We start from the raw sequence: 22,256 nt of genomic DNA, 5'->3' as shown, positions 1-22,256 counted from the left end.
ACCCAGGGACACAACCCAGACACTGTGACACACAGAGCTGCTCTGTGGAGAAAGATGGACCAACTGCTGGTGTGCTATGGTCCCCCCAATTGGGATTTTTCCTGCAATGAAGCAGAAACTTAGTCGTTGGATAGTTGAGGCTATCAATGTTACATATGCATCTCTGGTCTCCCCTCGCTGATGGGAGTCAAGGCTCACCCCACACGGGGTATGGTGGCCTCTGAGGGCTTCTTAGCAGGTTCGTCCATGCTGGACATCTGCAATGCAGCGGTTTGGTCATCGACCTTTACATTTGCAAGCTTTTATGGCCTAGATTTGCAAATTAATCCAGGCGCTTCAGTTCTCTCGTCCTAAGCTTTGCTCTTCGGATACACACTAGGCAGGGATTTGGTAGTCTGTCATAGTGTTTCTCAACGCAGCTTGAGGCCCTGAAGAGGAACATCTCTAGGTTACGCATGTAACCATGGTTCCTCTTAGTGAATGAGATGCTGTGTCTCAATGCCATACCCCAGGCACCCCTGCCGGTGCTTTCTGGTACTCTAGGCTGACGCCAGCTGTGCGGCACATCCTTTACATGTTCTCACAGTGACACAATGCACAGCATGTATTCAGCTCCTGCGGGAGCTAAACACGCTCCGCCCACTTGCTAGATTATCACAGATATCAAGCGTGAGCAAAAACTGCTGCCACGTATGCATTGCTATTCCAGCGAGAGGCGAATGCACTCATGCAAATGTTGCTACAAACTCTGGTAAATAGTGAAATACTGACATCCCCTCTGAGTCTCACGAATGCATCACAATGAGTGCAGCATAGTGCGTCCAACTCCCTCGAGAGCTGAACGCTTGTACTTGCTCTTCACCACACACACACACACCACAGTATGTGAGGCGTGTGAACTGCAAATATCAGAGCAAACCCTATTGCGAGAAACATGCACTCCAATATGCTGTAACAAAACAGTCAATGAAGACGAAGAAGAGGATGATGTGTTCTCCCGGTGTCTATTTATAGTCGCACCGATAGTGACGTCCTGGGCTGTCGCCTGCCAACTTGTTGGTGTTTTTTAAATGTATGCTTCAGACATGGGTAACGACGGGGTGTTCCCCCCATAAGGACCCCTGGAGGATGCAGTTCAAAGTTCCCTTGAAAGGGAACTTCACGATCAATATATTCATTGACAAACAGAAGGCAGACTGCGTATGTTAAATTGGGCATCTCTTTCTTTCCAGTTCAGAGAAACAGAACTGGTAACAGTACATTTTTGCCCAGTCTGAGACAATGACAAGCTACTGACCAGACAAACTAGTGAACTCAAGAACAGGGACTGTCCAGGAGCTTATTAGAGACTAATTTGAACATCACTGTTGTGAATTATCACTGAACATCCTGCAGTAGTTTAGATGAAAATTATACCAGGCATTAGTAATATAAACTTAGCCATAAAGATATCATGCACAATTAAACTGTGTATGTTAATTACTATAATTATGCTTTTGAAAAAAATAATGCCATAAATGCATGCAACATTGCTGAGGAGAGCAGTTCAAGTAAAATAGCTAAATAAATATGTTGAGAGAAAATGGTTTACTAGATGCCATCTCTTTTCAGTGGCTATGATAACATGTCCTATAAGAACTATTTTGCTTGTTTTATCTAAACTGCTATTATAAACTAATATTAGAACTTTTATTTTCACTTCAGTGAAGTTCTCATAAGTGACGATTTCAGTCTCTTCCTGTTCAGCAACACTGACTTAGTGACTTAAACATCACATCAGACAACAACAAAACTGTTTCCCAACGAAATCATTTCATAACATACAATTACAGAAGTATGATGCTACTCAAGGAAATAGAAAAGCTACGAACACCTCAAGGTAAAAGAACTCACCCTCTTGACACGAAAGAGATCATCTATGGGCAATGAAGATGTAGATCATCTCCAGCGATAACAGATCTAAACATTCCTCAGCTATGAGCTCATTGGAGCTGATGGGATGGACCTCCATCACGTCTCAGATTTATCAGCTGCTGTAAATGATATAAAAGCAATAGAGACAACCTACAGATACATCAGTGAGATACAGTCCATCACACACTCATCTACATCATGACCTTCACCATCTTCTCCATCACCTGCTTTGCTCTAGTGGCTTCTGCTCTGGGTAAGTGTCTCCTTTAAAAGTTTGCAAGAATAATGATGGGCAAATATATTTAGAAAATGCAAAACCTGCATTAAGAGCTTCCTGTCTCATGCTTGTCTCATGAACAATGTGTTATGTTTTGTAATAACAGGTTGTGGAGTGCCTGCGATTAAGCCACAGACGATCGGCAGCAGGATTGTGAATGGACAGAATGCCATCTCTGGATCTTGGCCCTGGCAGGTCTCTCTTCAGGTAACTCATCAGTTTTTCAAACAAACATTTTTCTGCTTTGCTTAAAGAGTAAATTTCACATTTTCAGTGCTTTTACCTTTGAAACAGCTGCCCAGTGGTTTCCACTTCTGTGGAGGATCCCTGATCAACCAGAACTGGGTTCTCACTGCTGCCCACTGCGCTGTCGTGTAAGAGTCTTCAGTCTGAAAACAATCTAAAATATTTTTTTTTGTCTGTCTTTTAACCATTGACTTATTCTTTATCCTTTTAGGGTTGGCTATCACCGCGTCATTCTTGGAGAACATGATCGTGGCTCAAGTGTTGAACCCATTCAGGTCAAATTAGTTTCCAAGGTAACAATGTTTATTGATCTCAGTGGATCAGAGACGAAATCAAAATGAGTGATCAACCAATGCTTTATGACTCCTACTATATTGACTGTTTATATTGTTTTAAAAGCAAACGTTTGTCTTACCCAAAATCCTTGAAATACCCAAATCATTCAAAAATTTAAACAAAATGTATTATTATTATTATTATCAATAATAATAATAATAATTTCTTGTCATTTATACAAAGGAGTGATCTAAATGCTAAATTTATTCAAATATATTTGACTAACTGTTACACAATGGCTTATGTATTGATAGTTATATAGTTGTGTTCTTTATTTGCTTACCTGATTTTAAAGCACTGAAAAATAAAAAAAGTGAGAATCACAAAAAAGTTATGAATATTTTATTATCATTTTCAAAATAGATGCTCTGAGGTCATTTACACTCTAGTAAGCTCCTAAAAGTCGCCAAAATTAACTTTTAGCACGCACTTAAAATTCTCAGCACATACAGTATGTATTTGAAAAAAGGTTAAAAACAGAAGGGTTAAAATAACAGAAAGAAAGTCATCTTATATCTTAGTCCACCATTCATAAAAGCAGCTTTCAGCATTGATCCCCCTTTTCTGTATGTTCAGGTCATCACCCATCCGCTCTACAGCAGGACGACTATCAACAATGACATTGCTCTGCTGAAACTGTCGTCTCCAGTCACACTGACTCCCCGTATCTCTCCTGTATGTCTGGCTCCATCAACCCTCAGCATCCTGCCTGGAACCCGCTGCTTCACCACTGGCTGGGGTAGAACTGCCACCACAAGTAAGTCATCTGTAAAACAAAAATATACTGAGAGAATAACAACACATCTGTTAACTGTGCAAGACAATTTGTCACGTTTTCTTCTCTTTTAGCGAGCCCACTGATCCTACAGCAGACAGGTGTACCCATCATAAGTCCTGCTGTGTGCAAACAGATCTGGGGTCAGAACACTATCACTGATGCTATGATCTGTGCTGGAGCCTCTGGTTCCTCATCTTGCCAGGTATATGAAGACAGATCAAGAAACACATTACCATCTCAGTGTTGCTGCTGTTCAAATCAAATGTGTGTTTTTTCTCAGGGTGATTCTGGTGGTCCTCTGGTGTGTGAGCGTTCAGGGGTCTGGTCTCTGGTGGGCTCGGTCTCCTGGGGAACAAGCACTTGTGACACCCGTTTCCCTGTAGTCTACGCCCGCATCTCCCAACTGCGCTCCTGGATCGACAGGACTATCGCTTCTAACTAAAGCACCATTCTGAGAAATTATGAAGAAAATGAAGTCTTAAGTCATTAATATGTAATAAGCTGATCTCTGTTGGTTGTGTTTTTTGTCTTTCCGTGGTTCCAGTGATCTGGCTGTTACTTCATGTTACTGTTTTCTTGTTCCAGCTGTACAAATATTTCAATAAAAGTTAAATAAAAAAATTAAGTGTACCGAAGAGTCAAAGTAATGATCTGAATATTTAAAAATGTACTGCAAATGTAATCATAAATTGCCATTATCACCATATTAATGTAGCTAAATGATATATACATTACATTTTCTTCAAAACTTTAAAGATATATATTACTTTAATTTGCATTTTAAAAATGTTCCACATTCAAAGTAACAGATGACAGGCAAACGTGATGCAAGTGCAGAGAAAGCTACAAGATACTAACTTTCAAGCAAATCAAATGATGAGACCCCTACAGTGGTGGCTCAAGACCAAGAGATTTTGCCAGAGAGGGGACCCACTTCAAAATATCAAGGTCATCCGGCGGTGCCTCTGTGCCTTAGACACATGGAAGAAACCTTGATTCTTGAATCAGGGCCTGGTGCTGGGAGCTCCTTGTCACCGTGTAACACTAGCGACAGACTCATCCCTCACCGGCTGGGGTGCTGTCAAGAGTGGCCACCCTGCCCGCGATCTGTGGTCTAGTGATGCTAGCTGTGTATCGAACATTAAAATATTTCCTCCCAGTCCTGAGAGGTCACCATGTGTTGGTGCGCACTGACAACATATCGTTGGTCTCTTATATCAATATATAAGAGATATATGGTCTCTTATATCCCCCAGGGAGGTCTGCGTTCATGCCCCTTGCACAAGCTGGCATACCAGATCCTTCTGTGGTCCCAGGACAAACTCCTCTTGCTCAGAGCAGTGTATATTCCTGGAAGGTTGAATGTAGGAGCAGACATACTGTCGAGACAGGGGCCGAAGCCCAGGAAATGGAGGCTTCACCACTAGGTGGTGAAACAGATATGGAGACTTTTTGGACCTCTTTGCAACTCAAGAGACATTGCAATGTTCCCTCTGGTTCTCTCTAGTTCATCCAGCTCCTCTCAGATTGGACGTTATGGTACAGATTTGGCCGAGGCTTTGTCTATATGTTTTTCGCCAATAGCTCTGCTCCCGGGAGATCTCCCCCCTACTAACACGTTTCCTCCATGGTGCGCTGAGGCTGAGGCCTCCAGTATGGTCCCGTGTCCCCCCACCTAGGACTTGTTTGTGGTGTTTGAGGCTCTGTAAATCTCCATTCGAGCCGATCCAAGATATATCAGATAGACATCTGATCCGTTGGTTATTACCTCTCTGAGGAGAGATGTGAAAGTGAAAGTGACGTGACATTCAGCCAAGTATGGTGACCCATACTCAGAATTTGTGCTCTGCATTTAACCCATCCGAAATGCACACACACAGAGCAGTGAACACACACACACACACACTGTGAGCACACACCCGGAGCAGTGGGCAGCCATTTATGCTGCGGTGCCCGGGGAGCAGTTGGGGGTTCGATGCCTTGCTCAAGGGCAACTAAGTCATGGTATTGAAGGTGGAGAGAGAACTGTACATGCACTCCCCCCACCCACAATTCCTGCCAGCCCGGGACTCGAACTCACAACCTTTCAATTGGGAGTCCGACTCTCTAACCATTAGGCCACGACTTCTCCACGATGGAGATCTTCAGGCCCTCTCAGTGGCCCCTACTCATTTCACTTTGCGACCGGCATGGCCAAAGCACTTCTATACCCTCGAGTGGGTTGTGTTCCTAAAGTTCCCTCTGTCACACCACAACCAATAGTACTGCAGGCCTTATGCCTTCCTCCCTTCCATAAGTCCGACCAGAAGAAGCTAATTGTATGTATCAAGCTCGAGAGCTGGACACATACGTCCACAGAGCTGCTCTGTGGAGAAAGATGGACCAACTGCTGGTGTGCTATGGTCCCCCCAATTGGGATTTTTCCTGCAATGAAGCAGAAACTTAGTCGTTGGATAGTTGAGGCTATCAATGTTACATATGCATCTCTGGTCTCCCCTCACTGATGGGATTCAAGGCTCACTCCACACGGGGTATGGTGGCCTCTGTGGCCTTCTTAGCAGGTTTGTCCATGCTGGACATCTGCAATGCAGCGGTGTGGTCATCGACCTTTACATTTACAAGCTTTTATGGCCTAGATATGCAAGTTAATCCAGGCGCTTCAGTTCTCTCGTCCTAAGCTGTGCTCTTCGGATACACACTAGGCAGGGATTTGGTAGTCTGTCATAGTGTTTCTCAATGCAGCTTGAGGTCCTGAAGAGGAACATCTCTAGGTTACGCATGTAACCATGGTTCCTCTTAGTGAATGTGATGCTGTGTCTCAATGCCATAGCCGAGGCACCCCTGCCGGTGCTTGCTGGTACTCGAGGCTGACGCCAGCTGTGCGGCACATCCTTTACATGTTCTCACAGTGACACAATGCACAGCATGTATTCAGCTCCTGCGGGAGCTAAACACGCTCTGTCCACTTGCTAGATTATCACAGATATCAAGCGCGAGCAAAAACTGCTGCCACATATGCATTGCTATTCCAGCGAGAGGCGAATGCACTCATGCAAATGTTGCTACAAACTCTGGTAAATAGTGAAATACTGACATCCCCTCTGAGTCTCACGAATGCATCACAATGAGTGCAGCATAGTGCGTCCAACTCCCTCGAGAGCTGAACGCTTGTACTTGCTCTTCACCACACACACACACACCACAGTATGTGAGGCGTGTGAACTGCAAATATCAGAGCAAACCCTATTGCGAGAAACATGCACTCCAATATGCTGTAACAAAACAGTCAATGAAGACGAAGAAGAGGATGATGTGTTCTCCCGGTGTCTATTTATAGTCGCACCGATAGTGACGTCCTGGGCTGTCGCCTGCCAACTTGTTGGTGTTTTTGAAATGTATGCTTCAGACATGGGTAACGACGGGGTGTTCCCCCCATAGCGACCCCTAGAGGATGCAGTTCAAAGTTCCCTTGAAAGGGAACTTCACGATCAATATATTCATTGACAAACAGAAGGCAGACTGCGTATGTTAAATTGGGCATCTCTACAATGAATTCCAATGAACTGCATTTGAGTTATTTATGTCTCTTCCTTGTTTCTTTCCAGTTCAGAGAAACAGAACTGGTAACATTACATTTTTGCCCAGTCTGAGACAATGACAAGCTACTGGTCAGACAAACTAGTGAACTCAAGAACAGGGACGGTCCAGGAGCTTATTAGAGACTAATTTGAACATCACTGTTGTGAATTATCACTGAACATCCTGCAGTATTTTAGATGAAAATTATACCAGGCATTAGTAATATAAACTTAGCCATAAAGACATAATGCACAATTAAACTGTGTATGTTAATTACTATAATTATGCTTTTGAAAAAAATAATGCCATAAATGCATGCAACATTGCTGAGGAGAGCAGTTCAAGTAAAATAGCTAAATAAATATGTTGAGAGAAAATGGTTTACTAGATGCCATCTCTTTTCAGTGGCTATGATAACATGTCCTATAAGAACTATTTTGCTTGTTTTATCTAAACTGCTATTATAAACTAATATTAGAACTTTTATTTTCACATCAGTGAAGTTCTCATAAGTGACGATTTCAGTCTCTTCCTGTTCAGCAACACTGACTTAGTGACTTAAACATCACATCAGACAACAACAAAACTGTTTCCCAACGAAATCATTTCATAACATACAATTACAGAAGTATGATGCTACTCAAGGAAATAGAAAAGCTACGAACACCTCAAGGTAAAAGAACTCACCCTCTTGACACGAAAGAGATCATCTATGGGCAATGAAGATGTAGATCATCTCCAGCGATAACAGATCTAAACATTCCTCAGCTATGAGCTCATTGGAGCTGATGGGATGGACCTCCATCACGTCTCAGATTTATCAGCTGCTGTAAATGATATAAAAGCAATAGAGACAACCTACAGATACATCAGTGAGATACAGTCCATCACACACTCATCTACATCATGACCTTCACCATCTTCTCCATCACCTGCTTTGCTCTAGTGGCTTCTGCTCTGGGTAAGTGTCTCCTTTAAAAGTTTGCAAGAATAATGATGGGCAAATATATTTAGAAAATGCAAAACCTGCATTAAGAGCTTCCTGTCTCATGCTTGTCTCATGAACAATGTGTTATGTTTTGTAATAACAGGTTGTGGAGTGCCTGCGATTAAGCCACAGACGATCGGCAGCAGGATTGTGAATGGACAGAATGCCATCTCTGGATCTTGGCCCTGGCAGGTCTCTCTTCAGGTAACTCATCAGTTTTTCAAACAAACATTTTTCTGCTTTGCTTAAAGAGTAAATTTCACATTTTCAGTGCTTTTACCTTTGAAACAGCTGCCCAGTGGTTTCCACTTCTGTGGAGGATCCCTGATCAACCAGAACTGGGTTCTCACTGCTGCCCACTGCACTGTTGTGTAAGAGTCTTCAGTCTGAAAACAATCTAAAATATTTTTTTTTGTCTGTCTTTTAACAATTGACTTATTCTTTATCCTTTTAGGGTTGGCTATCACCGCGTCATTCTTGGAGAACATGATCGTGGCTCAAGTGTTGAACCCATTCAGGTCAAATTAGTTTCCAAGGTAACAATGTTTATTGATCTCAGTGGATCAGAGACGAAATCAAAATGAGTGATCAACCAATGCTTTATGACTCCTACTATATTGACTGTTTATATTGTTTTAAAAGCAAACGTTTGTCTTACCCAAAATCCTTGAAATACCCAAATCATTCAAAAATTTAAACAAAATGTATTATTATTATTATTATCAATAATAATAATAATAATTTCTTGTCATTTATACAAAGGAGTGATCTAAATGCTAAATTTATTCAAATATATTTGACTAACTGTTACACAATGGCTTATGTATTGATAGTTATATAGTTGTGTTTTTTATTTGCTTACCTGATTTTAAAGCACTGAAAAATAAAAAAAGTGAGAATCACAAAAAAGTTATGAATATTTTATTATCATTTTCAAAATAGATGCTCTGAGGTCATTTACACTCTAGTAAGCTCCTAAAAGTCGCCAAAATTAACTTTTAGCATGTACTTAAAATTCTCAGCCCATACAGTATGTATTTGAAAAAAGGTTAAAAACAGAAGGGTTAAAATAACAGAAATAAAAGTCATCTTATATCTTAGTCCACCATTCATAAAAGCAGCTTTCAGCATTAATCCCCCTTTTCTGTATGTTCAGGTCATCACCCATCCGCTCTACAGCAGGACGACTATCAACAATGACATTGCTCTGCTGAAACTGTCGTCTCCAGTCACACTGACTCCCCGTATCTCTCCTGTATGTCTGGCTCCATCAACCCTCAGCATCCTGCCTGGAACCCGCTGCTTCACCACTGGCTGGGGTAGAACTGCCACCACAAGTAAGTCATCTGTAAAACAAAAATATACTGAGAGAATAACAACACATCTGTTAACTGTGCAAGACAATTTGTCACGTTTTCTTCTCTTTTTAGCGAGCCCACTGATCCTACAGCAGACAGGTGTACCCATCATAAGTCCTGCTGTGTGCAAACAGATCTGGGGTCAGAACACTATCACTGATGCTATGATCTGTGCTGGAGCCTCTGGTTCCTCATCTTGCCAGGTATATGAAGACAGATCAAGAAACACATTACCATCTCAGTGTTGCTGCTGTTCAAATCAAATGTGTGTTTTTTCTCAGGGTGATTCTGGTGGTCCTCTGGTGTGTGAGCGTTCAGGGGTCTGGTCTCTGGTGGGCTCGGTCTCCTGGGGAACAAGCACTTGTGACACCCGTTTCCCTGTAGTCTACACCCGCATCTCCCAACTGCGCTCCTGGATCGACAGGACTATCGCTTCTAACTAAAGCACCATTCTGAGAATTTATGAAGAAAATGAAGTCTTAAGTCATTAATATGTAATAAGCTAATCTCTGTTGGTTGTGTTTTTTGTCTTTCTGTGGTTCCAGTGATCTGGCTGTTACTTCATGTTACTGTTTTCTTGTTCCAGCTGTACAAATATTTCAATAAAAGTTAAATAAAACAATTAAGTGTACCGAAGAGTCAAAGTAATGATCTGAATATTTAAAAATGTACTGCAAATGTAATCATAAATTGCCATTATCACCATAGTAATGTAGCAAAATGATATATACATTACATTTTCTTCAAAACTTTAAAGATATATATTACTTTAATTTGCATTTTAAAAATGTTCCACATTCAAAGTAACAGATGACAGGCAAACGTGATGCAAGTGCAGAGAAAGCTACAAGATACTAACTTTCAAGCAAATCAAATGATGAGACCCCTACAGTGGTGGCTCAAGACCAAGGGATTTTCCCAGAGAGGGGACCCACTTCAAAATATCAAGGTCACCCGGCGGTGCCTCTGTGCCTTAGACACATGAAAGAAACCTTGATTCTTGAATTAGGGCCCGGTGCTGGGAGCTCCTTGTCACCGTGTAACACTAGCGACAGACTCATTCCTCACCGGCTGGGGTGCTGTCAAGAGTGGCCACCCTGCCCGCGATCTGTGGTCTAGTGATGCTAGCTGTGTATCGAACATTTAAATATTTCCTCCCAGTCCTGAGAGGTCACCATGTGTTGGTGCGCACTGACAACATATTGTTGGTCTCTTATATCAATACATAAGAGATATATGGTCTCTTATATACCCCAGGGAGGTCTGCGTTCATGCGCCTTGTACAAGCTGGCATACCAGATCCTTCTGTGGTCCCAGGACAAACTCCTCTTGCTCAGAGCAGTGTATATTCCTGGAAGGTTGAATGTAGGAGCAGACATACTGTCGAGACAGGGGCCGAAGCCCAGGAAATGGAGGCTTCACCACTAGGTGGTGAAACAGATATGGAGACTTTTTGGACCTCTTTGCAACTCAAGAGACATTGCAATGTTCCCTCTGGTTCTCTCTAGTTCATCCAGCTCTGATCTCTGTAAATGAAGATGGGGGCCGGTGCGCAAGGTGTGTTTGGAGCTCTGATAGCAGTATCAGTCTATACTGTGTTTTTAAGCAGTTTTGGTTACCGTTTTAAAAATTCAAAACAGTGCTTCGAATATGATGCCTTTATGCACCTAAAAATTGAGCGTTTAGACAAAGATTGTCATCTGTCAGTAAATGCTGACAATCTTTGTGGATACGACAGTGTTGCCTTGATCACCTGGCAGGCAAAAGCCGCTTTTAAAGCAAGTTCCAGAGGAACCCAGCGACCCGATGCCTTCGGCAAAATATTATCAATTTGCCTACTGCTTTCGGGAGATATCCATCAGTGTCCGGGCCCTTTTAACTTTGAAAATGGGGATTACAGGCAAAATAAGTTTTCCATCAATTGCTGCCCTAACTGCGGAAAGGTGGTGTGACGAGTGGGGCGGGGCCGAGGGACATGGGAGCGAGGCCGGTGGAGTGATTGGAGATGAGCTACACCTGTTCGACCCACCGGTCTCGAGGCCCACGGAGGAGATGGAAGGATATAAAACTGGAGCGACGACAATGAAGGACGAGAGAGGACCAGGCCTGGGCTTTTAGTTGTGTTTTGGTTTTTATTTGCGCGCACCAGTCGTCCGTGAGGGGCTGGTGCGCTGTTTTGTGTTTATTTTGTATTATTAAAATGTGATTTGATTGTCCGCCGGTTCCCGCCTCCTTCTTCCGGATGAATATGAAAGGTTTTATCATTACAGTGGTGCCGAAGCCCGGGAGAAGGAGGGACGCGCTGCTGAAGATCCCTCGCCGCTGTGGTGAATCCGCGGTGCCAACGAGCAGGCGAGGAGTGTGCCGCCATGGACGCTCGAGGCGGTGGGTTGGAGCGAGTTGCCGGGGACGGGCGAGCTCGCTACCGGCCGCCCACGATGTGGAGAGACGGCTGCCGTCCGTGAGGGAGCGGAGGAGTCGGCGCCGTTCGCCAGGTGGCCGGGGCCTGCTGCCATCTGCCGGAACGGGGAGGAGCAGGGAACGGGGGATTCCTGCCGGCTGCCCAAAACCGGAGGAGCCGTCGCCGTCCACCGGGCGGCGGAGGAGTGTCGTGCCGTCCGCCGAGGGCCGTCCAGTGCCACCGCCAGGCACCGCGGAGGAGATCGCCCAGCTGGTGGAGGGCCGAGCAGCGGTGCGTCTGGGAACCGGAATTTTTTTTTTTTTTTTTTCTCCTCTCTCCCCTCTCTCGTCTCTGTCGCTCCTCCTTCCATCTCCTTTTCTCTCGCCTCGCCTGTCCTACCCCAAGGTTCCCGCAGGTCCCCGTGAGCGGTCCCCCCCCGGAGGGAGGGGGAGGGGGGGGGGAGTAGAGCACAGTCTCGGGAGTACCCCCCGGCCTGCGAGGGGCGATGGGGGTATGTGACGAGTGGGGCGGGGCCGAGGGACATGGGAGCGAGGCCGGTGGAGTGATTGGAGATGAGCTACACCTGTTCGACCCACCGGTCTCGAGGCCCACGGAGGAGATGGAAGGATATAAAACTGGAGCGACGACAATGAAGGACGAGAGAGGACCAGGCCTGGGCTTTTAGTTGTGTTTTGGTTTTTATTTGCGCGCACCAGTCGTCCGTGAGGGGCTGGTGCGCTGTTTTGTGTTTATTTTGTATTATTAAAATGTGATTTGATTGTCCGCCGGTTCCCGCCTCCTTCTTCCGGATGAATATGAAAGGTTTTATCATTACAGGTGGTAAGAGCAAACGCCAAAGCAGTTGCCTGTGACTTGTGTGACATTTTTGTTCATATAAAATGCGGGAATATTTCTCCACAATTGTATGACCGGGCAGAACTAAGAACTAAGTTGGATATCCCGTTGGTTTGTAACCGGTGTTGTGTGCGGGAAATGTGCGGCGTAAATGTCTTTGATGACACAAAGGAATTGCGAACTTATGATGACGACAGTATGGATGACAGACACTATGATTCACTCTGTCCTTTAAATCAGAAAGGGACACATTTTATCCATGTTAATGCAAGGAGTCTGTTACCCAAACTGGATGAAATCGGCCACCTTGCGTTTATATCTAAGGCTGCTGTGATCGCTGTATCGGAGACCTGGCTAGACTGTTCTATTCAAGATTGTGAAGTTGGGCTTACAGGTTATTCTATCTACCGACGCGATCGAAACAGACATGGAGGAGGAGTGTGCCTTTTTATAAGGTCTGATATAACTTTCAATCCCCGCCACGATCTGCAGGTGGATGGCTTGGAGGCAGCTTGGGTGGAGTTAATTCTTCCTAGAACCAAGCCCATCATTGTTGGTGTATGTTACCGTCCTCCTAAGCAAACTGACTTTTATGAACTCCTTGAATCTGTCTGTTGTAAAAGCAATGTATGCCTAGAGAAAGAATGCATCATTATGGGTGATTTTTATACAAATCTATTATTGCCACGGAGTAGCTTGAAAAAATCTCTCTCATGTCTTTGTAGGGTGTCTGGTTTACAGCAATTAATTACAGAGCCTACTAGGTTGTCTATAAATAGCCAGTCCCTTCTTGATTTAATTTTGGTATCTGACCATGAAATGATAAGTCAATCAGGTGTGTGGGATGTGGCTTTCAGTGATCATAATGCAGTTTTTTGCACCCGCAAAAAAATGAAATCTCAACCAATAAATGAGCACTGTTCTATCAAATACAGATGTACCAAACAGTACTCTGCTGAGGTGTTCAATCAAAGGCTGTCGGAGAGAGGCTGGTCTGATGTGTTTGAATGTAATGATGTTGATAAGGCTTGGAATTTGTTTAAACAGCGTTTTATTGCAGCTCTTGATCAAGTCGCTCCTATGAGGGAAACTAGAATTAAGCATAGAAGTGCATGTTGGATGACATTTGAAATTATTGACATGATCAGACAACATAATAGATGTTTCAGAAAGTTTAAGAAGTCTAAACTCCCAGTGGACTATAATTCTTATGCTTATCTTAGAAATCAAGTTAATTGCAAGGTACAACGAGCTAAGTCTAAATTTTATACTAATTCCATTGCTGCAAATGTAAAACAGCCTAAAAAACTGTGGAAAATTCTCAATGATATGGGATCAACAGCAAAGGCAAAATCTAAGTCTGGAAAAGCGGGGCTTATTATTAAGAAGGAGATGTGTTTTGATAAGCGGCTGATTGCCTGCCATTTTAACCACTATTTTACAACCATTGCTGCCAGTTTGGTCAGTAAATTGCCTGGTGTTTCTGACAAATTTGGCATAAATTTTGTTAACTCTTTTTATAAAAGTAAAAATATCTATGTGGGTGCATTTGCAATTAGCCCGGTCACAGAGGATAAAGTAAGAGCGATCCTCTCCACCCTGTCAGTGAATAAGGCCTCTGGCTTGGATCTTATCCCCTCCAGGTTTCTTAGGGATAGTGCAGGGGTTATATATAGTATTCTTACCCATATTATAAATTTGTCCTTAAGTCAGGGTGTTTTTTTCCAAGCGATATGAAAAATGCCAGAGTGGTTCCTTTCTCTTTTTAAGAAAAGTAGCAGAGCTGATTTTGGAAATTATAGGCCAGTATCAATCCTGTCAGCTGTTTCAAAGATTTTTGAGCGTCTTGTGTATGAACAGGTGGAGGAGTATTTCATCAGGCATGATTTATTATATGAGCTCCAGTCTGGCTTTAGAGCTGCATATTCTACCGACACCTGTCTCATTCACCTTTTTGATTATGTGCGACAGAATTTTGATCGAGGGAATTATGTTGGCATGCTATTACTTGACCTGCAAAAAGCATTTGACACTGTGAACCATAAGATTTTGATTTCTAAATTACAGTGCATGGGTTTTAGTGACTCTGCACTCATATGGTTCACTTCTTTCTTAACAGACAGGACCCAGGTCTGTGATGTTGAGGGGACCCTCTCTGACACACAGAGCATAACATGCGGCGTGCCGCAAGGTTCGATCCTGGGGCCCCTGTTTTTTTTAGTATATATAAATGACTTATCAGCTGCGGTACGGTGCAAGTTGCTATTATATGCTGATGATTCGGTTTTACTTGTCCCAGGGTGTAATGTTAAAGACATTGAAAATACTCTTGGCATAGAGCTTGAGTCTGTCAGCCAGTGGCTGGTAGACAATAAGCTTTCTATGCATCTGGGCAAGACTGAATCAATTTTGTTTGGAACAAAAAGGAAACTAGCAAAATCAAATATTTTAAAGGTGATGTGTAATGGGTTTGAAATTGTATCCAAATCAAGTGTTACATATTTGGGTCTAACATTGGATCAATCACTTAAAGGTGAAGCCATTGCAGCAAAGGTTTTAGCCAAATGTGCCTGTAAGTTAAAGTTTTTATATCGCAAGAAAAGGCTTTTTGATTCCTCTGTAAAGAAATTATTGACATCAACACTGATTCAATGCCATGTAGATTTTGCTTGCTCTGCATGGTTTTCTGAGTTAACTGCGAAATTTAAAAACAAATTCCAAGTCCTACAAAACATTGTTATTCGGTACCTATTAAAAGTACCCTCCCGTACTCATATAGGTAGGGAGGAGTTTACAAGAGCTGGTCTACTACCTGTACATCTAAAAGTAGAACAACTTAAGTTAAATCATATGTTCAACATTGTTAATGGTCATGCCCCAAAATATTTATGCTCTAATGTAAACATGGTCTATACGCAGCATGGCTATAATACTAGGGCCAGCATCCGCTCTTGCATAGTTCCTAGAGCTACAAATGCAATTAAAAATATTTTTTTTTATACTGGTATCATGGCATGGAATAGTTTGCCTACTGTTACAAAACTCCTATCATCAAGAGGAATTTTTAAATCACAGGTCAAAAAACATTTATGGGACAGGGTAAATTAGTTATTGATAATTTGCAGAGTCTTTACAGTGTTTTATTTTGTTTTAGTGATATTTTTACCCTCTTCCTCATATTGTATGGGTTTGTTTTTGTTTGTTTTTTTATTTCTTGTCTATTGTTTTTTCTGTCTATTGTTTAACTGTGTGTAACACCAAGGACCATGCTGGAAATAAGTATTTTTACTTTTGCATGTTATCCTTTTGGATTACTGTTTCTTTCTTTTTGTACCGGTTTGATCCATAAATAAAATCAATCAATCAATCAATCAGCTCCTCTCAGATTGGACGTTATGGTACAGATTTGGCCGAGGCTTTGTCTATATGTTTTTCGCCAATAGCTCTGCTCCCGGGAGTTCTCCCCCGTACTAACAGGTTTCCTCCATGGTGCGCTGAGGCTGAGGCCTCCAGTATGGTCCCGTGCCCCCCCCCCCCCTAGGACTTGTTTGTGGTGTTTGAGGCTCTGTAAATCTCCATTCGAGCCGATCCAAGATATATCAGATAGACATCTGATCCGTTGGTTATTACCTCTCTGAGGAGAGATGGAGATCTTCAGGCCCTCTCAGTGACCCCTACTCATTTCACTTTGCGACCGGCATGGCCAAAGCACTTCTATACCCTCGAGTGGGTTGTGTTCCTAAAGTTCCCTCTGTCACACCACAACCAATAGTAGTGCAGGCCTTATGCCCTCCTCCCTTCCATAAATCCGACCAGAAGAAGCTAATTGTATGTATCAAGCTCGAGAGCTGGACACATACGTCCACAGTGTCACGTCTGGTGATACAAGAAACACGGAGAGATCCTTTGTGGTCAAGGCCAGAGTCCTCCAGGGCGGAGGGGAAGACCACCACAACCGTGTAGTCAGGGCAAGCGCCCCCCAGGGCGGAGCAGAAGTCCACCATGTCCGTGTGGTCAGAGCGGAAACCCCCCAGGGCGGAGCAGAGGACCACCACGTCCGCGTGGTCAGAGCGGAAGCCCCCCAGGGCGGAGCAGAGGACCACCACGTCCTCGTGGTCGACATCGGAGTCCCCCAGGGCGGAGCAGATGACCACCACGCCCCTGTGGTCGATGCCGGGGTCCAACAGGGTGGAGCAGAAGGCCACCCAGTGACTTGACCTGACTCTGAAAGGTCCACAATGACTAGCCTTGTCTCTGGAAAGTCCATGGTACGTAGCCCTGGCTCTGGAAGGTCATCAGTGACTGGCCCTGACTCTGGATGGTCATTGGTGACTAGTCCTGACTCTGGAAGGTCATCGGTGACTAGCCCTAACTCTGGAAGGTCAACGGTGACTAACCCTGAATCTGGAGGGTCCACAAGCACCTGACTAGCCTCTGGAAGGTCAACCGGAACCTCACTCAACTCTGAAAATTCAACAGTCACCTGACTCGACTCTGGAAGGTCAACAGGAACTTGACTCGACTCTGGAGAGTCAATGGGCACCTGACTTTGCTTAGGACTGCCTGTGGAGACGTGAGACGCCTCGGCTTCAAGCACCACCTCTGGAACGGCCTCGGGCACCGCCTCGGTAACGGCCTCGGGAGTGGTCTTGGGCACCGCATCGGGAGCGGTCTCGGGCACCGCATCGGGAACAGCCTCGGGCACCGCCTCGGCCTCCGGAACGGCAACGGACACTGCCTCGGCATCGGACACCACCTCGGCCTCCGGAACAGCATCGGGCACCGCCTCGGCCTCCGGAACAGCATCGGGCACCGCCTCGGCATCGGGCACCACCTCAGCCTCCGGAACGGCCTCGGGCACCGCCTCGGCCTCAGGATCAGCATCGGGCACCGCCTCAAATCCGTTCCTCTCCCGCTCTGTGGCTGGGGAGGAGACATAAGCAGACATACCGCTGGATCTTCGCTTTGACGGAGTCCTTCTGTCACGTCTGGTGATACAAGAAACACGGAGAGATCCAAGTGCAGGTATGTGACTTTATTAAAGGGCAAATCCAAAGGGTAAACAGTCCAGGCATGAGTCGAAACCAAAAACATCCATCCAAACATAAACCAAACAAGAAGACAAGGCAAGGGCAAGAACTGACGGACATGAATTAACATTAACATTAAACAAGGACTCTGTAACACAGACTCAGACAGACCAGGTATAAATACACAGAAGGATAAAGGGGAAACAGGAGACAGGTGGGGAACAATCAATTAACTAAACAAGGAGGAAGGTGACCAAATAAGGGAACAGGAAGTGATTAGGTGACAGACACAGTGAGAAAGGAGAACATCTAGTGTAAACCCAGGGACACAACCCAGACACTGTGACACACAGAGCTGCTCTGTGGAGAAAGATGGACCAACTGCTGGTGTGCTATGGTCCCCCCAATTGGGATTTTTCCTGCAATGAAGCAGAAACTTAGTCGTTGGATAGTTGAGGCTATCAATGTTACATATGCATCTCTGGTCTCCCCTCGCTGATGGGAGTCAAGGCTCACCCCACACGGGGTATGGTGGCCTCTGAGGGCTTCTTAGCAGGTTCGTCCATGCTGGACATCTGCAATGCAGCGGTTTGGTCATCGACCTTTACATTTGCAAGCTTTTATGGCCTAGATTTGCAAATTAATCCAGGCGCTTCAGTTCTCTCGTCCTAAGCTGTGCTCTTCGGATACACACTAGGCAGGGATTTGGTAGTCTGTCATAGTGTTTCTCAACGCAGCTTGAGGTCCTGAAGAGGAACATCTCTAGGTTACGCATGTAACCATGGTTCCTCTTAGTGAATGAGATGCTGTGTCTCAATGCCATACCCCAGGCACCCCTGCCGGTGCTTTCTGGTACTCTAGGCTGACGCCAGCTGTGCGGCACATCCTTTACATGTTCTCACAGTGACACAATGCACAGCATGTATTCAGCTCCTGCGGGAGCTAAACACGCTCCGCCCACTTGCTAGATTATCACAGATATCAAGCGTGAGCAAAAACTGCTGCCACGTATGCATTGCTATTCCAGCGAGAGGCGAATGCACTCATGCAAATGTTGCTACAAACTCTGGTAAATAGTGAAATACTGACATCCCCTCTGAGTCTCACGAATGCATCACAATGAGTGCAGCATAGTGCGTCCAACTCCCTCGAGAGCTGAACGCTTGTACTTGCTCTTCACCACACACACACCACAGTATGTGAGGCGTGTGAACTGCAAATATCAGAGCAAACCCTATTGCGAGAAACATGCACTCCAATATGCTGTAACAAAACAGTCAATGAAGACGAAGAAGAGGATGATGTGTTCTCCCGGTGTCTATTTATAGTCGCACCGATAGTGACGTCCTGGGCTGTCGCCGGCCAACTTGTTGGTGTTTTTTAAATGTATGCTTTAGACATGGGTAACGACGGGGTGTTCCCCCCATAGCGACCCCTAGAGGATGCAGTTCAAAGTTCCCTTGAAAGGGAACTTCACGATCAATATATTCATTGACAAACAGAAGGCAGACTGCGTATGTTAAATTGGGCATCTCTACAATGATTTCCAATGAACTGCATTTTAGTTAATTATGTCTCTTCCTTGTTTCTTTCCAGTTCAGAGAAGCAGAACTGGTAACATTACATTCTCGCCCAGTCTGAGACAATGACAAGCTACTGACCAGACAAACTAGTGAACTCAAGAACAGGGACTGTCCAGGAGCTTATTAGAGACTAATTTGAACATCACTGTTGTGAATTATCACTGAACATCCTGCAGTATTTTAGATGAAAATTATACCAGGCATTAGTAATATAAACTTAGCCATAAAGACATCATGCACAATTAAACTGTGTACAGTATTTTAATTACTATAATTATGCTTTTGAAAAAAATAATGCCATAAATGCATGCAACATTGCTGAGGAGAGCAGTTCAAGTAAAATAGCTACATAAATATGTTGAGAGAAAATGGTTGACTATATGCCATCTCTTTTCAGTGGCTATGATAACATGTCCTATAAGAACTATTTTGCTTGTTTTATCTAAACTGCTATTATAAACTAATATTAGAACTTTTATTTTCACTTCAGTGAAGTTCTCATAAGTGACGATTTCAGTCTCTTCCTGTTCAGCAACACTGACTTAGTGACTTAAACATCACATCAGACAACAACAAAACTGTTTCCCAACAAATCATTTCATAACATACAATTACAGAAGTATGATGCTTCTCAAGGAAATAGAAAAGCTACGAACACCTTCTCAAGGTAAAAGAATTCACCCTCTTCACACGAAAGAGATCATCTATGGGCAATGAAGATGTAGATCATCACCAGCGATAACAGATCTAAACATTCCTCAGCTATGAGCTCATTGGAGCTGATGGGATGGACCTCCATCACGTCTCAGATTTATCAGCTGCTGTAAATGATATAAAAGCAATAGAGACAACCTACAGATACATCAGTGAGATACAGTCCATCACACACTCATCTACATCATGACCTTCACCATCTTCTCCATCACCTGCTTTGCTCTGGTGGCTTCTGCTCTGGGTAAGTGTCTCGTTTAGAAGTTTGCAAGAATAATGATGGGCAAATATATTTAGAAAATGCAAAACCTGCATTAAGAGCTTCCTGTCTCATGCTTGTCTCATGAACAATGTGTTATGTTTTGTAATAACAGGTTGTGGAGTGCCTGCGATTAAGCCACAGACGATCGGCAGCAGGATTGTGAACGGACAGAATGCCATCTCTGGTTCTTGGCCCTGGCAGGTCTCTCTTCAGGTAACTCATCTGTTTTTCAAAGAAACATTTTTCTGCTTTGCTTAAAGAGTAAGTTTCACATTTTCAGTGCTTTTACCTTTGAAACAGCTGCCCAGTGGTTTCCACTTCTGTGGAGGATCCCTGATTAACCAGAACTGGGTTCTCACTGCTGCCCACTGCGCTGTCGTGTAAGAGTCTTCAGTCTGAAAACAATCTAAAATAATTTTTTTGTCTGTCTTTTAAACATTGACTTATTCTTTATCCTTTTAGGGTTGGCTATCACCGCGTCATTCTTGGAGAACATGATCGTGGCTCAAGTGTTGAACCCATTCAGGTCAAATTAGTTTCCAAGGTAACAATGTTTATTGATCTCAGTGGATCAGAGACGAAATCAAAATGAGTGATCAACCAATGCTTTATGACTCCTACTATATTGACTGTTTATATTGTTTTAAAAGCAAACATTTTTCTTACCCAAAATCCTTGAAATACCCAAATCATTCTAAAATTTAAACAAAATGTATTATTATTATTATTATTATTATTATTATTATTATTATTGTTGTCAATAATAATAATAATAATAATAATAATAATATTAATAATAATTTCTTGTCATTTATACAAAGGAGTGATCTAAATGCAAAATTTATTCAATATATTTGACTAACTGTTACACAATGGCTTATGTATTGATAGTTATATAGTTGTGTTTTTTATTTGCTTACCTGATTTTAAAGCACTGAAAAATAAAAAAGTGAGAATCACAAAAAAGTTATGAATATTTTATTATAATTTTCAAAATAGATGCTCTGAGGTCATTTACACTCTAGTAAGCTCCTAAAAGTCGCCAAAATTAACTTTTAGCACGCACTTAAAATTCTCAGTACATACAGTATGTATTTGAAAAAAGGTTAAAAACAGAAGGGTTAAAATAACAGAAAGAAAGTCATCTTATATCTTAGTCCACCATTCATAAAAGCAGCTTTCAGCATTGATCCCCCTTTTCTGTATGTTCAGGTCATCACCCATCCGCTCTACAGCAGGACGACTATCAACAATGACATTGCTCTGCTGAAACTGTCGTCTCCAGTCACACTGACTCCCCGTATCTCTCCTGTATGTCTGGCTCCATCAAGCCTCAGCATCCTGCCTGGAACCCGCTGCTTCACCACTGGCTGGGGTAGAACTGCCACCACAAGTAAGTCATCTGTAAAACAAAAATATACTGAGAGAATAACAACACATCTGTTAACTGTGCAAGACAATTTGTCACGTTTTCTTCTCTTTTTAGCGAGCCCACTGATCCTACAGCAGACAGGTGTACCCATCATAAGTCCTGCTGTGTGCAAACAGATCTGGGGTCAGAACACTATCACTGATGCTATGATCTGTGCTGGAGCCTCTGGTTCCTCATCTTGCCAGGTATATGAAGACAGATCAAGAAACACATTACCATCTCAGTGTTGCTGCTGTTCAAATCAAATGTGTGTTTTTTCTCAGGGTGATTCTGGTGGTCCTCTGGTGTGTGAGCGTTCAGGGGTCTGGTCTCTGGTGGGCTCGGTCTCCTGGGGAACAAGCACTTGTGACACCCGTTTCCCTGTAGTCTACGCCCGCATCTCCCAACTGCGCTCCTGGATCGACAGGACTATCGCTTCTAACTAAAGCACCATTCTGAGAATTTATGAAGAAAATGAAGTCTTAAGTCATTAATATGTAATAAGCTGATCTCTGTTGGTTGTGTTT

General features: G+C 43.5%; 3 protein-coding genes across 6 annotated transcripts; all 3 read left to right on the top strand.

Annotated features, from left to right (window-relative positions):
- Nucleotides 1–1,978: 1,978 nt before the first annotated feature.
- LOC132123182 (chymotrypsin-like protease CTRL-1) lies at nt 1,979–3,993 on the top strand. 2 transcript variants are annotated; one of them, XM_059533746.1, is made up of 7 exons: nt 1,979–2,167; nt 2,298–2,398; nt 2,486–2,565; nt 2,649–2,730; nt 3,350–3,530; nt 3,623–3,753; nt 3,832–3,993. In XM_059533746.1, the coding sequence occupies exons 1-7, from the start codon at nt 2,113–2,115 to the stop codon at nt 3,991–3,993; spliced, it is 792 nt and encodes a 263-aa protein (XP_059389729.1). In that variant the 5' UTR covers nt 1,979–2,112. The 2 variants fall into 2 exon arrangements, with proteins under 2 accessions (XP_059389729.1, XP_059389730.1); XM_059533747.1 differs by having other exon boundaries at nt 3,350–3,534; nt 3,627–3,753.
- A 3,909-nt stretch (nt 3,994–7,902) lies between these two features.
- On the top strand, nt 7,903–9,919 carry LOC132123181 (chymotrypsin-like protease CTRL-1). 2 transcript variants are annotated; one of them, XM_059533744.1, is made up of 7 exons: nt 7,903–8,091; nt 8,222–8,322; nt 8,410–8,489; nt 8,573–8,654; nt 9,275–9,455; nt 9,549–9,679; nt 9,758–9,919. In XM_059533744.1, the coding sequence occupies exons 1-7, from the start codon at nt 8,037–8,039 to the stop codon at nt 9,917–9,919; spliced, it is 792 nt and encodes a 263-aa protein (XP_059389727.1). In that variant the 5' UTR covers nt 7,903–8,036. The 2 variants fall into 2 exon arrangements, with proteins under 2 accessions (XP_059389727.1, XP_059389728.1); XM_059533745.1 differs by having other exon boundaries at nt 9,275–9,459; nt 9,553–9,679.
- A 10,104-nt stretch (nt 9,920–20,023) lies between these two features.
- LOC132123180 (chymotrypsin-like protease CTRL-1) lies at nt 20,024–22,175 on the top strand. Of its 2 annotated transcripts, none has more exons than XM_059533741.1 (7): nt 20,024–20,300; nt 20,431–20,531; nt 20,619–20,698; nt 20,781–20,862; nt 21,531–21,711; nt 21,805–21,935; nt 22,014–22,175. In XM_059533741.1, exons 1-7 carry the CDS (start codon nt 20,246–20,248, stop codon nt 22,173–22,175), a joined length of 792 nt encoding a protein of 263 aa, XP_059389724.1. In that variant the 5' UTR covers nt 20,024–20,245. The 2 variants fall into 2 exon arrangements, with proteins under 2 accessions (XP_059389724.1, XP_059389725.1); XM_059533742.1 differs by having other exon boundaries at nt 21,531–21,715; nt 21,809–21,935.
- The last annotated feature ends 81 nt before the right edge of the window (nt 22,176–22,256 follow it).

Source organism: Carassius carassius, chromosome 41, assembly GCF_963082965.1.
Source record: "Carassius carassius chromosome 41, fCarCar2.1, whole genome shotgun sequence".
Lineage (NCBI taxonomy): Eukaryota > Metazoa > Chordata > Actinopteri > Cypriniformes > Cyprinidae > Carassius > Carassius carassius.
The sequence above is the reverse complement of the archived record's forward strand: the minus strand, read 5'-3'. Positions and strand labels throughout refer to the sequence as shown.

What these genes read in the sequence shown, in the direction of transcription:
- LOC132123181 (XM_059533744.1), top strand. Translation starts at nt 8,037, where the DNA reads ATGACCTTCACCATCTTCTCCATCACCTGCTTTGCTCTAGTGGCTTCT. An exon ending in CCTGGCAGGTCTCTCTTCAG is followed by an intron (nt 8,323 to 8,409) that starts GTAACTCATCAG and finishes CCTTTGAAACAG; the next exon opens with CTGCCCAGTGGTTTCCACTT. An exon ending in GGGTAGAACTGCCACCACAA is followed by an intron (nt 9,456 to 9,548) that starts GTAAGTCATCTG and finishes TTCTCTTTTTAG; the next exon opens with CGAGCCCACTGATCCTACAG.
- LOC132123180 (XM_059533741.1), top strand. Translation starts at nt 20,246, where the DNA reads ATGACCTTCACCATCTTCTCCATCACCTGCTTTGCTCTGGTGGCTTCT. An exon ending in GCTGCCCACTGCGCTGTCGT is followed by an intron (nt 20,699 to 20,780) that starts GTAAGAGTCTTC and finishes TTATCCTTTTAG; the next exon opens with GGTTGGCTATCACCGCGTCA. An exon ending in AGGTCAAATTAGTTTCCAAG is followed by an intron (nt 20,863 to 21,530) that starts GTAACAATGTTT and finishes CTGTATGTTCAG; the next exon opens with GTCATCACCCATCCGCTCTA.
- LOC132123182 (XM_059533746.1), top strand. Translation starts at nt 2,113, where the DNA reads ATGACCTTCACCATCTTCTCCATCACCTGCTTTGCTCTAGTGGCTTCT. An exon ending in TCTAGTGGCTTCTGCTCTGG is followed by an intron (nt 2,168 to 2,297) that starts GTAAGTGTCTCC and finishes TTGTAATAACAG; the next exon opens with GTTGTGGAGTGCCTGCGATT. An exon ending in CCTGGCAGGTCTCTCTTCAG is followed by an intron (nt 2,399 to 2,485) that starts GTAACTCATCAG and finishes CCTTTGAAACAG; the next exon opens with CTGCCCAGTGGTTTCCACTT.